The 19,434-nt window shown below is 46.1% G+C and overlaps 1 protein-coding gene across 7 annotated transcripts in view; it reads right to left on the bottom strand.

Annotated features, from left to right (window-relative positions):
• Window positions 1–19,434, bottom strand: part of zbtb46 (zinc finger and BTB domain containing 46) — a 61,106-nt gene that overhangs the window by 9,295 nt on the left and 32,377 nt on the right. For all 7 annotated transcript variants that reach the window (XM_034590933.1, XM_034590932.1, XM_034590938.1 and 4 more), the window contains exon 4: window positions 4,882–5,163. In XM_034590933.1, the coding sequence (XP_034446824.1) occupies window positions 4,882–5,163 (282 nt within the window). The remainder of the gene's footprint in view (window positions 1–4,881; window positions 5,164–19,434) is intronic.

The raw sequence follows: 19,434 nt of genomic DNA, 5'->3' as shown, positions 1-19,434 counted from the left end.
AAACACAGTGGAGAGGGGGAGGAAGAAAAACTCTGAAGTTTCACTTTCCACCAGCCAAGGGGAAAGGGTTAGGGCTTCTCTTCTCTCTTTCTCTCTCTTTCTCTTTTGCTCCTCTGCTCTCCTTCTCCTTCCACCCACATGCGTGCGCAGAGGGTGGCAGCGTGTGTGTGTTTTGTGAAGCGTTGTGCATGTGCTGTGTGAGCAAGTAAAATGCATATAAGGAGAGGGCTTGAGGATCCTCTGTAGCGTGGAGGGAGATTGTTTGGACAGGAGCCATCTTGCAGCTCAAGTGAGGACTTTTTGTACACGCAGGGTAAAGGACAACTATATCGACCATGTAAGATGTTTACCAGCAACAAGTTAAGGCACGCTGGAAGAAGAATTACGAATTTCTTACAGAACCTTTAGCTCTTCTCACACTGAAGCTATTTCTGCCTACATTAATACCCCCATTAGCCGGCAGCACGAGTGCCTCTCCTTTTCCTGTAGTGCATATTAATCAAAGTAAAATGCATTGCAGGTTATTGCGGACTCTTGAGTGCGTCTCTGTGTGTGTCTGTGCATGCGTGTGTGTGTTTGTGTGTGTACGGCAATGTGTGAGTGTGGGCAGCGTTTTGGGGAATGTCTCCAGAGTTATGCAGTGGGTTAGCCATTCATTGCCCTCCTCTGCACAATGGACAGAATCACACAACCATGAGGCTCGACCGTGGACGGATTCTTGGAATGTTAAACTACCGCGCCCGACACTCCCCACTCCCACTGACTGAGAGTACACACACACACACACACACACACACGCGCACACACACACACACACACACACACACACACACACACACACACACACACACACACACACACACACACACACACACACACACACACACACACACACACACAAACAAATGCTCAACTCCCCATCTCCTCCTCCCCATCTCCGGCCGTGACGGGAGGAACAACATTAACAGGGAAGAAGAAGACGGATAGTCGGGGGATGAGCTACAGGTGAGAGACAGCAGCTCATTAACAAATGGCGTCCCAGCAGCCGACACCTCTCTATCGCGGCAAATATCTACGTCGCCCGGGTTTAACAGTTTCGGTTCAATACGTCGCTTGAAGAGTTTTCAACATGCGTCTGTAATTTCTAGCGATCCCGTCTCGCTGAGTTTAATCTTGCCGTCGTGTCTGCCGAGCTGTAGAGAATACAAATAACAGCAGGCTGAGTCACTGCACAGCGACAAGAGCAAAAGAACCAGAAAGAAGAAAATGTACAGTAAGGTGGTGTAACTTCTTTTACTTTTAACACTTGATGAAGGAGGAGGAACTCAAATACAAGCTGCTGTCCTCTCTTTCACCTCCACCTGCTCACGGGACAAGGTCATATGACCTCACGGTTCTGTTGGGGGACCTTTGCATTGAGGTGACTGAGCAGTTGCCAACCGCTAATCGCCTAAAAGCTGGTAAGTCTGTTGTAAGGAATAAAGAGCGAGATAGGATTGGGGTTAGCCATGACTTAATGGCAAAAAAAAAGGAGGCTTAATGACACCTTGTTAGCACTACCCCCTGTTCTCTCTCTCTCTCTCCCCCATTTTCTTCTCCTCTCACCCCAACCTGTCGAGGCAGATGGCCGCCCACACAGAGTCTGGAGTTTTCTCTCCCCCCAGTCGCCATGTGCTTGCTCATTGTGGGAACTGTTGGGTTTAAGAGTATTTAGATCATGTGTGTTGTGATGTGGTGCTTTACAAATAACATAGAATTGGACCCCACCTGTATTTGGTGTGTATCACCTGAGATGTTTGGAAAAGTGCCTCCAAATCCAAAATCTGGTGAGTGGATTAATTTGCCTTTAACAGAAAATCCCACAATCAGATTGGAGTTATCTCCATCTCCTGCATCAATATCTAGTTTTACATTGACCCCTACTGCTCTTTCTATACTTGCATTTGACAAAATTAAAGGTACACTATTGTGGAGATGCCCCTTTTTTGTTCTGCACATTATTTTGTTGTTGTCTCTTTGTCGTCTAAAGCGTTATTTTTAATATTTCAGCATATATAACAAATTATAGTGTAAGGGGTTGCTATTTACAATCCAAATTTCAAATCTGGTGCTTGGCTTAGTTTGGCAAAATCTATGATACAATAATTTCTAAAACTGGAGAAATCTCTAGAGTGGCTGTGGAGTAACTGGGAGCTACTGTATCCAGGGTGAGTCCAGTAAACGTGAAGTGATGAGAGCGGGTAGTGGAGGGAATAGTTCAATGATGTCAGCATCATCCCTGCAGTTAATTGGATGTTCTTTCTACAGCCGGAACGAAGTGGCCGTGTGGACAGGTGCGCGGGGACTGTCCGGCAAAATCCACTGTCTGGCATTGATCGTGTGACGCACGCACGGAGGGGTGGCGGGGGCCAAATCCAAATGATCTTAATTTGATTCAGGAGGGCTGATTGACACACGGACTGGTTCCACTGTATTGTTGGCATTCCACGAGCTAAGAGGATGTGGCCTGTGGCCCGTTGCGGAGGATGGCAAGGAGAGGAGCGGGCGCATTTGAATTGCAAGCCCTGTCAACAAGGCACGGGGTCAGAGCGGTTTGAATTTCTAAAGAGAGAAAAAGGTATTCAGTGGCTAAACTGCGAAACATTGATTCACCGTTTGGTCTGATTGTGAATGTATGAATCTCATGGGAAGAAAAATGTTTTATTAAACAGTCTATTATCATGAAAAGAGAGAACAAGAGAAAAGGGGGGAGGAAGAGAGGGAGGGAGGGGGAGACAGAAACTCTATGTCAAGGCCTTTTGTTGATATTCAGTGGTCTCTCTTGATTTGGGCCAGGTGACCTTGTTCTACCTCCTTCTCTTCCCGGATCAATACTTTCCCAGGATTTTTTTTAGACCAACACACTTTGATGCTCCGCAGCGTAAGTTAAAGAGGGGGGGGGGGGGGGGGGGGGGGGGGGGGGGGAGACGTGGAGTCAGACAAGTATGGAGCAATTGAAGGAGCCAGCCAGAAGGGGAGGGGGAAGCGAGGGAGAGTGTGAGGGATGAGTGTTAAGGAGGGGTGAAGGAGAAAAGGATGGAGGGAGGGATGGATGGCATGAGGGGGAGTAAGAGAGGAAGGTGGGGAAGGGGGGGAGAGCAGGAAGGATGTTGAGCAGGGGTGAAGGAGAAGCGGGGAGGAGAACAGGAGGGGGGGGTTGCATGGAGGGAGGGAGGCAGGGAGCGGCGATCTGTCAAACCGGGCAGACTTCGCCTCCGCCCAGTAATCTGAGGTACACTGTTTGTTTATTTTCTGTCCTCATTTAGACACAGGGACAGACTCGGGGAGGGAGGGAGGGAGGTTGTTGGCCATCTCGACAAACCCATTTCCCCAACCCCTATTGTGCAGGGAATTCAAAATAGGGTACGGCTAACCAAAAAACCTCCCCCAAGGTCCCTCTGGTGACAGCTGAAATACAGCCATAAGACTCATTCAACAAGTTTTCCTTTTTCCAAACGGGGGAGCAAATGATTAACATTCTCTGAATTCTCCAAATCTCCTATTCATATAGTCAAGGCTGAGTGTATCTGTAAAGTGTATCAAAAAGCCTCCTCTCTCTTCGGCAGCTTGTGAGTCTGTCTATCTGTGCTGTGACAGCATCTGATTCTCCTCTTTAAGCCAAGAGAAACATCTCAATCCCACACACTTAACACTCGCACAAAAGGGGTGATGTGATGTGACGTGCGTGCACGAGCACGTGCGCGTCTCGTGCGATTGTGAGCGCGTGTTTTGGTCTATTCAGTCCTGGCCCTGTCTTTTATTTTGTATAGGTGAGTGGGGCTCAACTCAAAAGGCATGACGAGGCTTGGAGTTGTACCCTTCCTCTGCTTTTCTTCCGCTCACAAAGACGGGCAGGATTCGGGACAAAAGATCCAATTACGAGCCAGTAAAAGCAAAGAAACACAAACACACGAGTCACACACGCACAAACACACAAGTGTGCCCACGCGGACATGGACTCAAGCAAATATTCGCTCACTCAAGTACACACACACACAGACAAACACACATCTACTGCACACACCCTGGCAGTTTAACACCATCACTGAAGGAAAAAAAATGAAGAAGAAAGACATCCTCTGTGGAATTAGGCACAATTAAGCGTCTGTATTGATCTATTATTGATATGATTAGAGATTGAACCAGCCTGTTCATTGATTTGAACAGTTTTTTCTGATATTCTACAGGTTTTAGAAGACTTTACACATATAAACATGAAACTATAATAAATATAAATTACCGAATGTCATCCATAATCACAAGAAATTGAAATGTTGAAATTATTTTTCTGATGTTTTCAGGAGCAAAACACAGGCCTGGGTTTGTCCGAAGCTATTCTTCCTGTTCGGTGCTGAGATTCCAGCGAACGTCGAACGTCTGAACAGTTGCTGCAGTTCTGTTGTGTTATTTTGCCGCTGTGAAGTGCAGCTGTAGACCCACTTATACGCACAAAGAAACTGTCACATAAAACCAAACAAATTTTTTCTCACGACAGCGAGAGCGATCCCAGCAAAATGTTCTCTCACTGAGTCACCACTGACTATTCATCACTGGCACTGCCACACACTCAAGTGGCACCTCGCGCTCGCGCACGTTCACCCACACACACACACACACACACACACACACACACACATGCATTTATAGTTATTAAAATACAGTGGCTGATAAGGTAAATTCTCTGCAGCAGGAGACACTCGTGTCAAGCTTGTACATGTTTAACGTCTCACAGGTGACACTCAACCGCACACTGGTAGATTTTTGTGTACATGAGTTATGATGATGTGTGGCTGGTTGAGTGTAAGTGTGTGTAACGATCAGTGTGGGTAAATAGTGACTTACATGACAGGGAGTGTCCTCCTTTGGGCAGGTACTCATAGAGCAGGGGGTTATCATCTCCCATCATCTCAGCCCGCAGCGACAGCAGGCTGTTCTTACTCATCAGTGCCGCCTTCAGATTGGCCACGGACGAGATGCTCCCGCCCCCGGCTCCTCCCCCGCCGTCCTCCGATTCGTTGGCGCCCATGAAGCCCGGCTCCGCGGTGAGGGCCTCTTCCTGTTTGAGGAAGAAGTCGAGGCGTTCGCCGCGGCTGTCTGAGCTGTTGGGTTCGGTCACGTCTGCCCCTAAAAAGAGATGAGGTAACAGAAGATGAGTGAGCTCTTGTGTTCTTCAAGCACTTTTTTGAAAACAACACAAAGTAAAGAAGGGAAATTCAAGCAGGTGGAAAAGGGACAAAGCCTTGAAACATTTCACACTGTTTTTACTTAATTTGAGGGATTACATGCGTCTTAAAAGGCTGAAAATCCAGACCCTGTTGGATTTGTGGCACCCTTTAAAAAGGGGACGGTGGTAAAACTGTAAAAACCTTTAACATTGTACTTGAAAAGTTGTCACTTTGCCGATTTAAGTGTATTTAGCTTGACAGAAACAACAGAGGATGAATACAAAAAAAAGCAAAACAAACAATTTTTTGAAAACCTCTCAGCCGAGTCATCGCTTACACCCGGTGTTTTCGCTAGCGACTACCAACACGTCACCGCTCTGATTCATCTCTCTCTCTCCTCAACTCCCGAACATACCTCATCATCACCAGTCAACAAAAATACATGGAGATCATAAAGTGATGGTGAGAGAGAGAGAGAGAGAGAGAGAGAGAGAGAGAGAGAGAGAGAGAGAGAGAGAGAGAGAGAGAGAGAGAGGCAGACAGACGGTGTGTGTGTGTCTGTGTGTGTGTGTGTGTGCATTATGACTGTGTGTGTTTTTGGCCGTCAGTGTCATTGAAAGGAGAGCGCGTAGAAAAGCTGTCAGCAGTAGACATGTCGCTGGTGGTTCCACTGTAGATCTACAAGACTGTCAGACCACACTGCCGACGACGGCTTCGCTCAACACTGCCACAGACACACACACACACACAAACACACACACTTCCTAATTGACATTTTACTGATGACAGCTTTCTCTCTTGAAGACTTAGACAAAAATACACACCACGCACATCGCTGACTTAGACACTTTGAAAGGATGGCTTGGCTACACCTTAAAAAACACACACACACACACACACACACACACACACACACACACACACACACACACACACACACACACACACACACACACACACAGACAGACTTCTGAGACAGTTGCCTTGTGCATAATTATGTGAGATTGTTCTGGACAGAAACCCTCTGACATCCTAATATCCAAGTCTCCTGTTCTACACACAGTCCATGCAGTGACAGCTGAATCCTAATGGGGAATAAACAAAGTAAAGATAGAAATGGGGGGTGGGATCCAGGCTCACAGAATACAAAACATGGATAGAAAAGCAAATGAGTGGGAAAAAATATTGCAGCAGGGGAACAGAATAGTCATATTGTCCATTTTAACAACAGTCAGGTAGTGCTAAGTGTTTCCTGTGCAGCCCAGTGCTTGTCTGCTGCAGGGGGAGTCAAGGTGACAGAGGCAGTAGTTTGCCTCTACGTCTGGAATACCGATGGGTATACAGCCTCTTTACAGCCTACTGGGTCAACGTTGACCACTCTGTGTCTCTCACACATGCACGCACAGACACTGTCAGTCATTTTTCATGCTCAGTATAGATAAATGATCATAGATCAGATGGATGGATACACGCTCTGTATGCACTGATGCGCCTACGTGCATAAATCTGAAAGGTGTAGAGTTACGAGTGAGATACCGAAGGACGCGGGGAAGGAGATGGGGTGCGACAGACTGAAGATTGACATACATATGAAGTAATCGCGCCATCAAACTAACAGCAGACACAGAGGGAGATATAAAAGAAAAGAGGAGATGAAGAAATTGAGAAGGAAGAGAGGAGGAGCGGACAGGGGAGAAAGAGAAAGAGTGAGAAAGGAAAAAAGGCAGGGGAGTGTAAAAGCGGGGGTGCTGAGCTGTGGAGGAAGCACAGAAGATACACACAAAATACACACGCATGCAACCACGCACTCCTCCATCCCACACACACACGCACACGCACACACACACACACACACACACACACACACACAAACAAAGTTAATTAAGGAGGGGGTGTAGGGGTTGGCGCAAGGGGGCATAAGGTGCAGGAATTCATTAGAGCTCTGCCCCCTCCTTCAGTGGGCAGCCCGGCAGCCACAGGAGTCAATCAATAACATAGATCTGCTGTTGGCCAACAACAAACACACACACACACGTACAGACACACACACACATACATGCACCACCACACGCACACATGTATGGAGAAAGGAGAGGCAGACAAATGGAAGGAGAGGAAGCGAAGGAGAGAGAGAAAAGAGGGTCACCTCTGACCCCCATCTCCCTCCACTCATCTGTTCATTGGAAGAGTGAATGACCCCTGACCACTTTTCCCAGCATCCCCCTGGACACGTGCATCTACAGATGGAACATGTCCGCCCTCCCCACAGTCATACAGTAACAATGCTTCAGTCACACGCTGCAGATTCAATGGCAGAGCTATGGAAATGTGATCGCTGGTTGACGTCCTCACGGAAAACTGTAAAATCTCAGACTTTTTTTTACGTGAGAAAATGAGTACATATACGTTTTAGCCAGTAGGAAAAGGACTCTCCCCTGCCGAGTCTCCGTGGTGCAAAATACAGTATCCTGCTTTCTGAGAATTGATCCACATTTGCCAGACTAAGTGTGAGATATTTGAAATTAGTATTCATCTGACCGCAAACAGGCTCCTGCACTAAATAACTGGAATATAGACAATAATCCTCCTTCACTTGTGTGAGCTTTACCGGCCCCGCGTAGATGTTGTGTTACTTAAACCTCATCCTGTTCCAACAGATAAAATCAGTTACCACACCAGAAACAGTCGCACCTAATCCCATGCACGCAGCTTATGGATTTCATCATACGTGTGTGAGGATTTGTAGGCACACATATTGCGGTGTCTTCCAGAGGCAATAGGTTTAGCCATAGTTTTAGAGACAGTGCCGTTACATCATTCCTTTGTGCACATATGCTGAGTGTTAACATACTGGTTGTCATGAGACGACCTATGAATTTCAATGGCATGGGATATGTCTTTGAACTGCATGGTCTGATCCAAAAAAACAATAGCATTTTCCTCGTTTTTTTCCTGTCCCTCCTTTCTTCTGCCTTTACAGTGCAGCGGTCTCTGTACAGTGAAGGGAATTTTCATTTTCCCCTTCATAAAAGAGTCCGAATAATTTAGATTTCTGCTTTCTGAAGAGATCCTCCGTTTAATTTGGTTGCCATGGTAGCCGGGCACCCTTGGCTTCAACATTTATGCTAAATCAAACCCCCTTTTAAAAGGAGAGACAAATATGTGGAAATGGTGGTTCTCTTTGTTCATGTGTGAGTTGGTTCGTGCGATTGTGTGAACGTGTGTGTGTGTGTGTGTTTGTGTGAGTGAGCAATGCTGCAATATATGTGGGGGCTTGAGTGGGAAAAAGCAAAGGCGGAATAAGACTTACCTTGGAATAAAAGATGTGTGTGTTGAACTATACTTCAAATGTGTTGTGAGGGATACTGCATTTATCAGCCATTGAGAGAGTTACAGCTAATGGATAGGACATACAGTTTTATGTGCTGTGGTTGGAAGGCTGCACTGTATCTGAGTGTGTGTGTGTGTGTGTGTGTGTGTGTGTGTGTGTGTGTGTGTGTGTGTGTGTGTGTGTGTGTGTGTGTTTCTCAAGGGGAGTTGTGTTATTAGAGAACACGCTTTGACGCAGTAAAGCGGAGGAGAGAGAAGGTCTGAAAAGGGAGGGAAGGGTCAGCTGACCCAGTTTGACCTATGATCTTCTGTTCTGATTGTGCTTGAGGAGTGTGTCCCTGTGTGTGTGTGTGTGTGTGTGTGTGTGTGTGTGTGTGTGTGTGTGTGTGTGTGTGTGTGTGTGTGTGTGTGTGTGTGTGTGTTTCAACATATGCCTCCTTCGCCCTCAAATGAAGCCAAACACTCTGTTGTGTAATGGAGTTTCCATTTTCTCAAGTAAATATAGCTTTAAAAAGATGAATAAAAATAGGTTTACTCACAGCCACTATTTGCACAAGCACTCATGGCCTGGCTGTTGGTTGACACACTCCTTTAACACCTCCAGTCACACACACACACACACACACACACACACACACACACACACACACACACACACACACACACACACACACACACACACACACACACACACACACACACACACACACACACACACACACACACACACACACACACACACACACACACACACACAACACACACAACACACAACACACCACACCTTCAAACCAACAGAGACAGTAGCCAAACACATTGGAGAGAAAAAGTCCAGGGTGGTTAAGCAACGAGTTACTGAGGCTTGTCGACCACAAGAGAGCTGTCAAGAAGAAAGTAGGGCTTGTGTGCATGTTTGAGAATGGGAGTGCAAACAAAGGAGAAAGACTCTCTCACTGTGTATCTTTGTGCGTGTGTGTGTGTGTGTGTGTGTGTGTGTGTGTGTGTGTGTGTGTGTGTGTGTGTGTGTGTGTGTGTGTGTGTGTGTGTGTGTGTGTGTGTGTGTGTGTGTGTGTGTGTGTGTGTGTGTGTGTGTGAGAGTGAAAGAGGGACAGTGAAAGACTCAGAAAGAAACCTTGCCCCAAGTCGGCCTGGTTAATGGCTCGGCCAGCCTGAGGTTGAAAAGGACAAGACATTACAAGAGCCGTCTTGTCACAAGACTCCGCCACTCGCCGTATTGTCCACGAGACATTAGAGCGGCATGATTCCAAAACGCAAAGTGTCTCCTTCACCTTTTCTCTTCCACAAACGACTCCGTACACTGTATGTGTGATTAGTGCATGTTTGTCCTCGAGTGGACAAAGAGGGGAGGGAAGGTAGAACTTGCTTCCTCAGCATGCCAGAGTTTGAGAGGGTAAAAAAGTAATTTCAGCCGAGAAGGGGGAGTGAGGCACTAAAACAGCTCAAGAATTCAGAGGCAATTTAAAAAGCAGTGTGGGAGAGGGGAATGAAAAAAATGCTGGGTTAAAAAGGAGGGAGGATGGAAAGTAAAAGAGGTTGTTATTCTCTCTCTCCCTCTCTCTCTCTCTCTGTCTGTCTGTCTGTCTTACTCTCCCTTTCTCTCTCTCTCTCTCTGTTGTTTTTAGGGACTAGCCGGGCCACAACCTCCAGGAGAGATAGGGAAGAGTGGGTGGTGGTGGTGGTGATGGTGGTGGGGTGTGTGTGGATAGGGAGGGCAAGCATAAATCAAGCAGAGCCTGAAGGCTTTAGAGGAGGGAGGGACAGAGGGAAGAGAGTGGTAAAGGACAGGGAAGAGAGAGAGATATGATGGTGCTGGTGGTGATGGTGGTACTGCTGGGGCTCGGAGAAAAAGAGAGAGTGTGGGTGGAGGGGAGGAGAGGAGAGGAGCGCAGCGATTGCAAGAGTGGTGGGGTGAGAGGTGGATGGTGGGGTGATGGAGTGTGGGTGGGTGGGTGAGTGAAGGGGGAGCGCGGAGAGGTGAGGGGGAGGTTACAGAGGCTGTGGGAGGGAGGGTGGGTATAGTGCCGGTGGGGGTGAGCAAGTGAGTGTGCGTCTACAGTAAGGCAGCTAAATTTGAAAGTGCATCTTTCTCTCTACGCTGTGGCCCTCCATCAATCCACATGAAGACGCGGCCGCAACATGTGATTACACATATAGACAGTGGGGGGCAGTATGTCAAGATGTGAAACCTATAGTTGCTGCCATATAGTCTGTAGATAAAGATGGACGACGTGTCTCCACTTTCTCCTACTATCCAGAAATGAAGCTAAAATATTTAAGATACGAACGCTGCCATCTCAAGCATTTGGAGCCAGAGTCTGCACAGTAGCGATGAGGGAATGTAGCAACGGTAGCGCGGTACCATCGTTAGCACACGTGCGAACCAATCGCAAGACAGTTTCACTCCGTTTTTATAGCATCAAATAACTAAAGTGAAATACTTGACTGAAAAATGAGCAGTGAGAAAACTTTATATAACGTCCATGTCCTACGGGGGGGGGGGGGGACCTATACCGCAGCCAGCCTCCAGGTTCCATTTACATCTAGAAACGTTCTCATGGAAGATGCTACTGCGATGGCCAGGGATGATCTGGTCACATCAGCGAGTGGTGCAGTGAGATTCTTCACAGCTGATGAAGTAGCCCTGCTAGCGCTAGTCCGTCACAATATCTCTCCAAGTTTCTTCTTGGTACTGAGCCCTTTACTCCCCCCTGGCATTTTCTTCTCAGGATTGTGCACCATTTCATTCAATGAAGAGCCACTGAAGGGGCAGAAAAACTCTCCGGAGGAATGATCCCTTTCAGTTAGCAAGTGAATGTGTGTGGTCGCTAATGGGAAAATAAATTCACAGATTTTAGTGAAAAATCACCGCCTGGTTTATGACTCTTTTATGGAGCAGTTAACTCTAAAGGAGCAGGTTGAACAAAACTGGATGATGCAACCCAGCTGAATGGATACTTCTGCCAAGGCCCAACAGTCGTCTTAAATAAAAGCTGAACCAATTTACAGACAGTCCCCTTAATATGTCTGACTTTTTTCATCATTATTGAATTATTTCTTGAGAAATTTTTCAAAAGTGTCGTAATGTTACAGAACCCTAAATCTGCCCCCTTAAACAAATCAATATTCTTCCTTGGCCCATATTCCGCCCCTCCACCAAGTTTCAGTAAAACTGTCTCGTAATTTTTGCGTAATCCTGCTAAAGGTCGGACAAACAACAAACAGCGATTAAAACATAACCTCCTTGGCTCGAGGTAATGTGCTACGACAGCTTCCTCCACTCAAAGGCTCTTAGTTTTTTTCAGCTCTTCACCACTAAAATGAATTAATCAAAGAAAAGGAATCTTTCTACATACTCATGTAGTATGCTGGCAATTAGGTGAATACTGCAGCCATTGATCGACTCATTAAAAGTATATATCATGAGCCTTTGTGTGGATGGGGACGACTCAGCCACCGCAACACAATGATGTAAATCTGATCCGAGGCTGCGCAGCATTGAAGCTCAAGAGACAACTTCCTGCATCTCTGTGATAACTCGTTTTAATACAGCCAATCACAAGTGTCGTTATTAGTATTCATGCTCAATCCGGCAGATTATTTTATGATCATAAGATAATGATTTGATCGACAGCTCAGCACAGCGGTGCAGGATTTAGTGTTCGACTGGTTAAACTGCGGCTGCCTGATCTGGGATCAATTTACTATTTTATGTTCATTCAGCTGCCTGACAACAGTAAATTAAAGAGTTAACCGGAATTTAAAAACAGTGTTGATGATCATCGAGAGCAAGAGGTGTCCGTTCTTTTCCATATGTTGTCAGTGACTCATTGTTTCGCGGTTCTCTGTCTGTCTTTGGTCGAAAGTAGCTTTCAAACCATATCTTCGTTTTTCAAAATTAGCCGCCATGATGCGGACGTACTCAGAGCGAGCAAGTGAATGAGTGAAAGAAGGATAGGGAGGGAGGGAGGGAGCGGGTGAGTGCGTGGGGGATGGAGGATTGCAGGGCTCAAGGTAATCTGGGGAGTTAATGCAGCTTAGAGGGACTGCGAGGAGTGGGAGGGAGGCAGAGAGAGAGAGAGAGAGAGAGAGAGAGAGGGAGAGAGAGAGGGAGAGAGGGGGAGTGATGGTGGAGGGAGAGAGAATATAAAAATAATAGGGTCAGCAGGGAAAGAGTGAAAGAGAAATAAATGAAGATGTATCAAAAACAAAAGCCAAAGCAACTGAGGGGAGAGAGGGAGAAAGAGAGAGAGAGAGAGAGAGCGAGAGTGTGTGCACAGGGAGTGTAAAAGCTGGGGAGATAGGGGAGTGGAGGGAGAGAGAGCGAGTCGAGTAAGTGTGTGAGATAAAGAGTGGGCTAATGAAAGGTAGGGTGAGGCTGAGCGAGTTGGCGGGTAGGAGGGAAGTCGACAGAGAGAGACAGAGAGAGAGAGAGAGAGAGAGAGAGAGAGAGAGAGAGAGAGAGCGGGGGAGAGGTCTGCATGGGGAAAGAATGCTGGGTGGGGAAGGAAGGCAGACACGCAGGGCTTTGTGCTAAAAGCAAAGAGTGAGAGATGGAGAGAGAGAGAGAGAGAGAGAGAGAGAGGTTATGTCTTAGGTTTATGCACAGGGGAGGAACTGGCGAACTGTCCAGCCCGGTCCAGGGTTATATTTGAGGGTAAGGTGGGCGAGAGAGAGAGAGAGAGAGAGAGAGAGAGAGAGAGAGAGAGAGAGAGAGAGAGAGAGAGAGGGGAGGGGAGGGGAGGGGGGGGATAATGGAAAGTGGAGGAGGAAAACGACAACGACTCTGGGTGGGGATGCTGTACAGAGCCTGTGGGTTATTGGTGTGTGGGTTAACACACTCTTGGACTAACGCTGACCAGCTCACAGGCTCAGAGGCAGAGTAACGTAGACAGAATTACTTCTTTACGGCTCCCGGGAAATTCATTTGGTTTAACAAACAAACAAAGTTGGCCAAATCAAAATATTTCCAGCTGGAGCAGACCACGAAACCCAAATTGAGATAAATCATTGAAATGTGTTCATTAGATTGTTGGTGCAAAAAACATTTTGGATTTGTAAATTGGCAAAATGCTCCTGCAAAAAAATCTCAGAATCGGTACGAGGTCACTTTCGTTATCTCTGTGTGTTGAACAATAGACATACGTAGTGTGTGATGCACGGCACCATGTGTGCATCTGCGGTCTGCCGAGGGGAGGGAAGTGAGACAAATGCCAACACTGCCTCCATTAGAGTATTTCTTTAAACCTCATAACACCCCTGAACATCTTGTTTTTGCTGACCTCCCCTGATTTAGATTGTCTCCTTTCTGGAGCGGTGCACAGATGTTCTCCAAGACATTGTGACATTACTGTGGGGTGTGGTCAGAGATAAGACCGGCCTTAAGGTCTCATTTTCTCCAAAACATTATGCGATAGTGCTTTATCCTTTGTGTTCAAGGCAAATCGAGTTCTAGCAACCAAAACAATTTGTTTTGTTATTTAATGCATGAATATGATAAGTCCTCCTTTCTATGTATTATCAATCTATTATCTATTCTACCCTAAATTTGGTTATGGGTGCAGTTAGTTCACCAGTTAATCAGGAAAATTCCCAAACTTGAAATCAGTCAGAAAAAGGCAAATCAGTTCAGCAGAATTAAAGAAACTGCACCTGATTAAAGGAAACAGGTTGATTTAGGTTGATATTATTATAGCAGGTTGGTCAGGACAAATCACTGAATGTGACTTGCTTGTATAGAGATCTTTACTGTATGTTTGCGTGCAGCATCGCGAAACCTGTGAATGCACAGGGGAAAAAAACAAGACCTTTAAGAATTCCTGTGTCCTCAAACATTCTTTAGATTTGATTATTTGACTTTTTCAGACTTTTGTCGAGATGGAAAAAGGCTTTTTTTAAGAGCGACGACTCAGGGGACTCCATCAAGTGGCAGCCTGAGAAAAGTACAAAAACAGGACACGTGATGACGTACGCTACGATCATACGCTAGAGTCACAACGGGCGAACAGAGGGCAGGTGACCGGTGCAAAAAAGTCGATGTCACTGTGATCTGTTCACAGCGGGACACTCCACTGAGCGGTGAGCAGGGGGTGTTACGTGTTCTCTGGAAAGCATTAACGTTGCCCAGTGACCAGCGCGGCTATTGCCCCTCTGTCTCTGCTCATCTCTCCCATCTCATAACATTAAGACTGTGTCTCTCTGCGCTTGTATCCTTGGCAACCTGCCTCCAACAATGGAGAGAGCTCTGGCCTCAGCATGGGAGGAGTGCGGTGCCATGGAGAGGAAAAGCAAGGACAGGGGAGATAGAGGGAGATGGAAAACTGGCAGAGAGGCAGGGCCGGCTAAGGGAGAGCGGAGGGAACGGGTCCCCGTGTTCGTCGTGCACACGCCGCGTACAGGTCCGCATGAGAGCAAAGGGTTAAAGGGAGGAAGGAAGTGAGACAAATGAGATGTGGATGAGGGAGGCAAACCAAACTGCGAGCTTGGTGTTAGTGAATCACTGGAGAATAGAGGAGGACTCCCTTTGCTTCAGACTTTGGCCGTGGTAACGCAAAAAATGCACAAACACATTAAAGAAAAAGGAAGAATCAAAAAAGCATAACATAGGCAATTTAATTAGTTTTTATTACCTATGCAGAGGAGGCTATGCTTTCTGCTATGTCTGCATTTGTTTGTTTGATAGCAGGATTACACCAAAACTACGGAACATTACAATGAAACTTGGTGGAAGGATGTGGTTTCGGGTCAGGGAATAACCCGTTTCATTTAGGTGTGGATCCGGATCAGGAGGCGGACCCAGGGATTTTTTGTGAGATCATTTTCATCGATTTCTCAGAGAATAATTCACGGAACTTGATGTTAAAAAAAAAAACTGGCATATTTAAGGACCTGATATTTATGAGTGTTTTCAATTTGGTGCAGATCCTCATATAAATCTGGATCTACTGAATTTAAATGTGGTTCCATTAGGGGACTATTGGGCCTTTGGCAGAGGTATGTGATCTCTGAGCACCGTCATTTAAAAACTTAACAAAATTGCTTTTCAGTGATTAATATGTTTAGGGATCTCAGGGCTCTTTTCATACACACTGAAATTGTAAATATGTCTGCAAATCCGAATATACTGCAGGCGAACATCGTGTGCGACAAAGGAGAAAAGAGGATCCAGCACGGTCTCTCTCTGGTATGAGTATAAGAGGTAATAATAACAGTAATCACACAGTATGAACAGAGAGGGGGGAAAGCACAGAGAGAGAGAGAGATGCACACATGCTATAGAGGACTGTGCTCATCTCCTCTTCCCCCACTGCAGCCGAGCTGAACCATTGAGATTAATTGCTTATGATCAAATCAGCAGAAATTGTGCAAATTAAAGAACAGGCCAGGCCCCTCTAACCTCACCCCCAACACACACACACACACACACACACACACACACACACACTCACACCCCTCCTCGTCCCTCACCTCCGCATCCTCCCCACCCACCCAAGCCAAGCCAGACCCAGTGGACAGTGCGTGTGACGAGCCCCGGTTCTTATTCAAGGCTACAAACGTGTCATTTCCTCTTTCCCCGGAGAAGAACATGGAGCTCAGAGAGGTCTCGCAATAGAGCAAGGGGTCAGTCGAATAGCGCAGGCATGTGTGAATACACACACACAGAAGTACACACGGACTTATCATGGACACGCACACGCATGCAAGCACACAGGAGGAGTCAGTGCCCTGAGCCGAACTGCTGATATCTCACCCTGCTTCTCAAAACTGCTCCTCTCTCTCTCTCTCTCTCTCTCTCTCTCTCTCTCGGACTCTCTCATTAAGAAACCATTAGAGAGAAGGGCAGCGTGAGACCACATGACCTCTCCCTAACCCCTGTAACACACCCCCCGCCGAAAAGGGAGGGAGCAATGCAGGGGTTAGGGAGGAAGGGAGAGAGAGAGAGAGAGGGGCAAAAGATATACGCAGTCAGATAGCAAGAAAGAGAGGAAGAGAAAAGAGGGGGCGATATGAGGATAGGAGGGAGAGACGGGGTAAAAGGGGAAAAGTTGAGAGAGTGTAGGAGTTCAGCAATGAGCAAAAACGGAAAAAAAACCGTCAGCGGTGACTGACCAAGCAAACGGAGAGATGAGCAGCTGAGATGTCTGAAATGATGGTTTTGAATTTCATCTTTCCTAAAACATGAAATATCTGGCTCTACGGCAAGTAACCTCTGATACGGTGTTTCTAAAGAGTGTGACAGATCCCATGGGAGCGATAGGAGATGTGTTTTGAACATAATTCGCACTGGAGGAAAAAAAAAAAAAGGGTGACACTGCTGTATCTCACTCTACCGGCTGATCTCTGTCACTCGCTCTGAAACAACATTTTACAACTCACTACGAGATGATTCAACGTGCCGTGTGCTCGCTGGGAGGGATGGAGCGGACGAAAACATGGGAGATAGAGGAGGTATGCGTGAGTCAGAATGGAAGAGAGAGGTAGCGAGGCGTTTGATAAGTATGCAGTGACTTTAGGAGAAGGGGATAATTTGGGAGTGGAGGGGAAGACGGCTGGGCTGCTTCCTTAGTCGGACACAGGAATGTAGAACGGGCGGATCCCAGTGCGCGCGTGTGTGTATGTTTCTATGTGTATGTGTGTGTTTGTGCCAGACAGGAATCCCTAACCCCCACAGACTCCGGCTCCACTTATCAAGGTCTGAACAGAGGGGTATAGGAGGGGGGAGACGGGGTCTGGGTGTGCCGTGCTATCAAATCCACCTCTAACCTCCATCGCTCCCTTTCCCCTCTCTGGTAAAACCTACACACACACACACACACACACACACACACACACACACACACACACACACACACACACACACACACACACACACACACACACACACACACACACACACACACACACACACACACACACACACACACACACACACACACACACACACACACACACACACACACACACACACACACACACACACACACTAAACCTTGAAGCTGGATGTCTCTGAGGCCAGAGGAACTATGGGAAGGCCAAACAGTCTAACCACGAAAAGAAGAAAAAAAAAAAGAACCTGCCAGGGTCACAGACAATTACACCATGTACACATGCAAACACACGCTGTCTCCCTGCCTATCTGTCTATCTGCTTTCTCACACACACACAGACACAGACATCGAGCAAAACTTTGAAAATCCTCTTTTTGAACAACCATCTTAGCACCACTAACCACTGTAGGAGTCTGAATTCACACAGTTTCTTTTTCCTTCTCTCAGATCAGGTGGATTCTCAACTGAGGAATTAGCGTTCATTAAAAAAAATAACAAAATAAACCCTGGGAGGTCCCACCTGAAACAAGCCCATGACCCATTTTAGTTTCAGAGATAGTGACTTACGAGGATGGGGGTGGGGGGGGGGGGGGGACAGATACAGAGAGTGGAAAGCAGATCAACATGAAGTTATTCTCTGCATCCTGCTGGAGTATAGGGAGGAGGAAAGAAGAGAGGTGGAGGAAAGTGGGAACAATGAGCAGTTCAAGCAGGTGATCTGGGGCAAAGAGGTTGGGGGAGAGTGGAGGAACAAAAGAGAATTTGGCCTCTTTATTTATATAAAACTAACATTTTACTTTAACGACAAAGAGCAGAGGATAAACAGGAGAAAGTCCTGGTATCATTTCTGGGCCAAAGCTGCATTTAAAACAGCCTCTAAAACTCTTTTTTCAAAGAAAGTAAAACATGATTCTGACATTAAGTTAAATCTTTACTCTTCCTCCCTGATCAGAACTTGTATTCTCCTCTCTTTATGCTTGTGATATAGTTTTAAAATCTTTAAACTGATCACAAACTAATTCTCAGACACGTTGGGGCAGTGGGAATGAAAACAACACTGACATAACAGCAACTTTTGAATTGATGCGAAAAACCTGTTTTCAGAATCTGCACATCCAGCAGACACGGAGCAACATTAACATTCATTTGGAGTTCAGTGTTCAAGTCAACCTGGCAGCTGTTAAGTCCGATTCTCACTCTCCTTTTACTGATGTCGTTCATCCTGCAGGGGGAATATCATGCTCCAGCTTAATGCTCCACAATGTTCACCAGCTAGTTGTTAACTTGTCATAGGTACAGGGCGAGTCGAGCGGAGTGGGATTTTAAAGCGTTTTAACAAGCTGATGTTTGCAGTGAAACATCAGAGTGGTGAGGGCGAACGCAACAAAAAAATACATCAATACCAAAATAACACAAGACTGAGCTGAGAAGCTGCACAGAGCTGAGGGGAACCACAGAGTCAGAGGGGAGATTCTCTGAGGGCAAACACTTTCACACTGACGCATGATTGATTGTTAACCAGGGCCGGAGGCAATACGGCCCAAATGATGTCGATATAAGAAGGTTCATATCAGTTGATATCGATAATTATCACGATAAATGAACATTCTTATTGTTTAAAGATTCAAAAATGTTTTCTCCTGAGTGAAGGTTGTGGTTTTAAACTATATGAGCAGAACATTTAACAAATCGGAGGTAGAGTATAAAACGCATAGGGATTTTATTAATATATCAAACTTTTATTATATTGATATCGATAAAAATTATATTGTGATAATTATTGATATTATTTTAATGCCTGGGACCATTTAGTGAAAACAAGTGCAAATAAGCTTTGGGGCAAATAGTGTTCGTAAAAACACAAAACTTGAATTGACCATGATGTAAAATTGAGCAAAAAATAGATACGAATCACCTGACATTCTGTTGAGCAATATTATGTTGTCGTTCCGTTTTTTTTGTTAATTTGCATTATTATGTGTTGTGTGATTACAAAGTACATTTCTAACTTTTGGAAAAGAACCTGGAAGTTCCAGTTTTACACAACAAAGAAA

This window comes from Hippoglossus hippoglossus, chromosome 7, assembly GCF_009819705.1.
Source record: "Hippoglossus hippoglossus isolate fHipHip1 chromosome 7, fHipHip1.pri, whole genome shotgun sequence".
Lineage (NCBI taxonomy): Eukaryota > Metazoa > Chordata > Actinopteri > Pleuronectiformes > Pleuronectidae > Hippoglossus > Hippoglossus hippoglossus.
The sequence above is the reverse complement of the archived record's forward strand: the minus strand, read 5'-3'. Positions and strand labels throughout refer to the sequence as shown.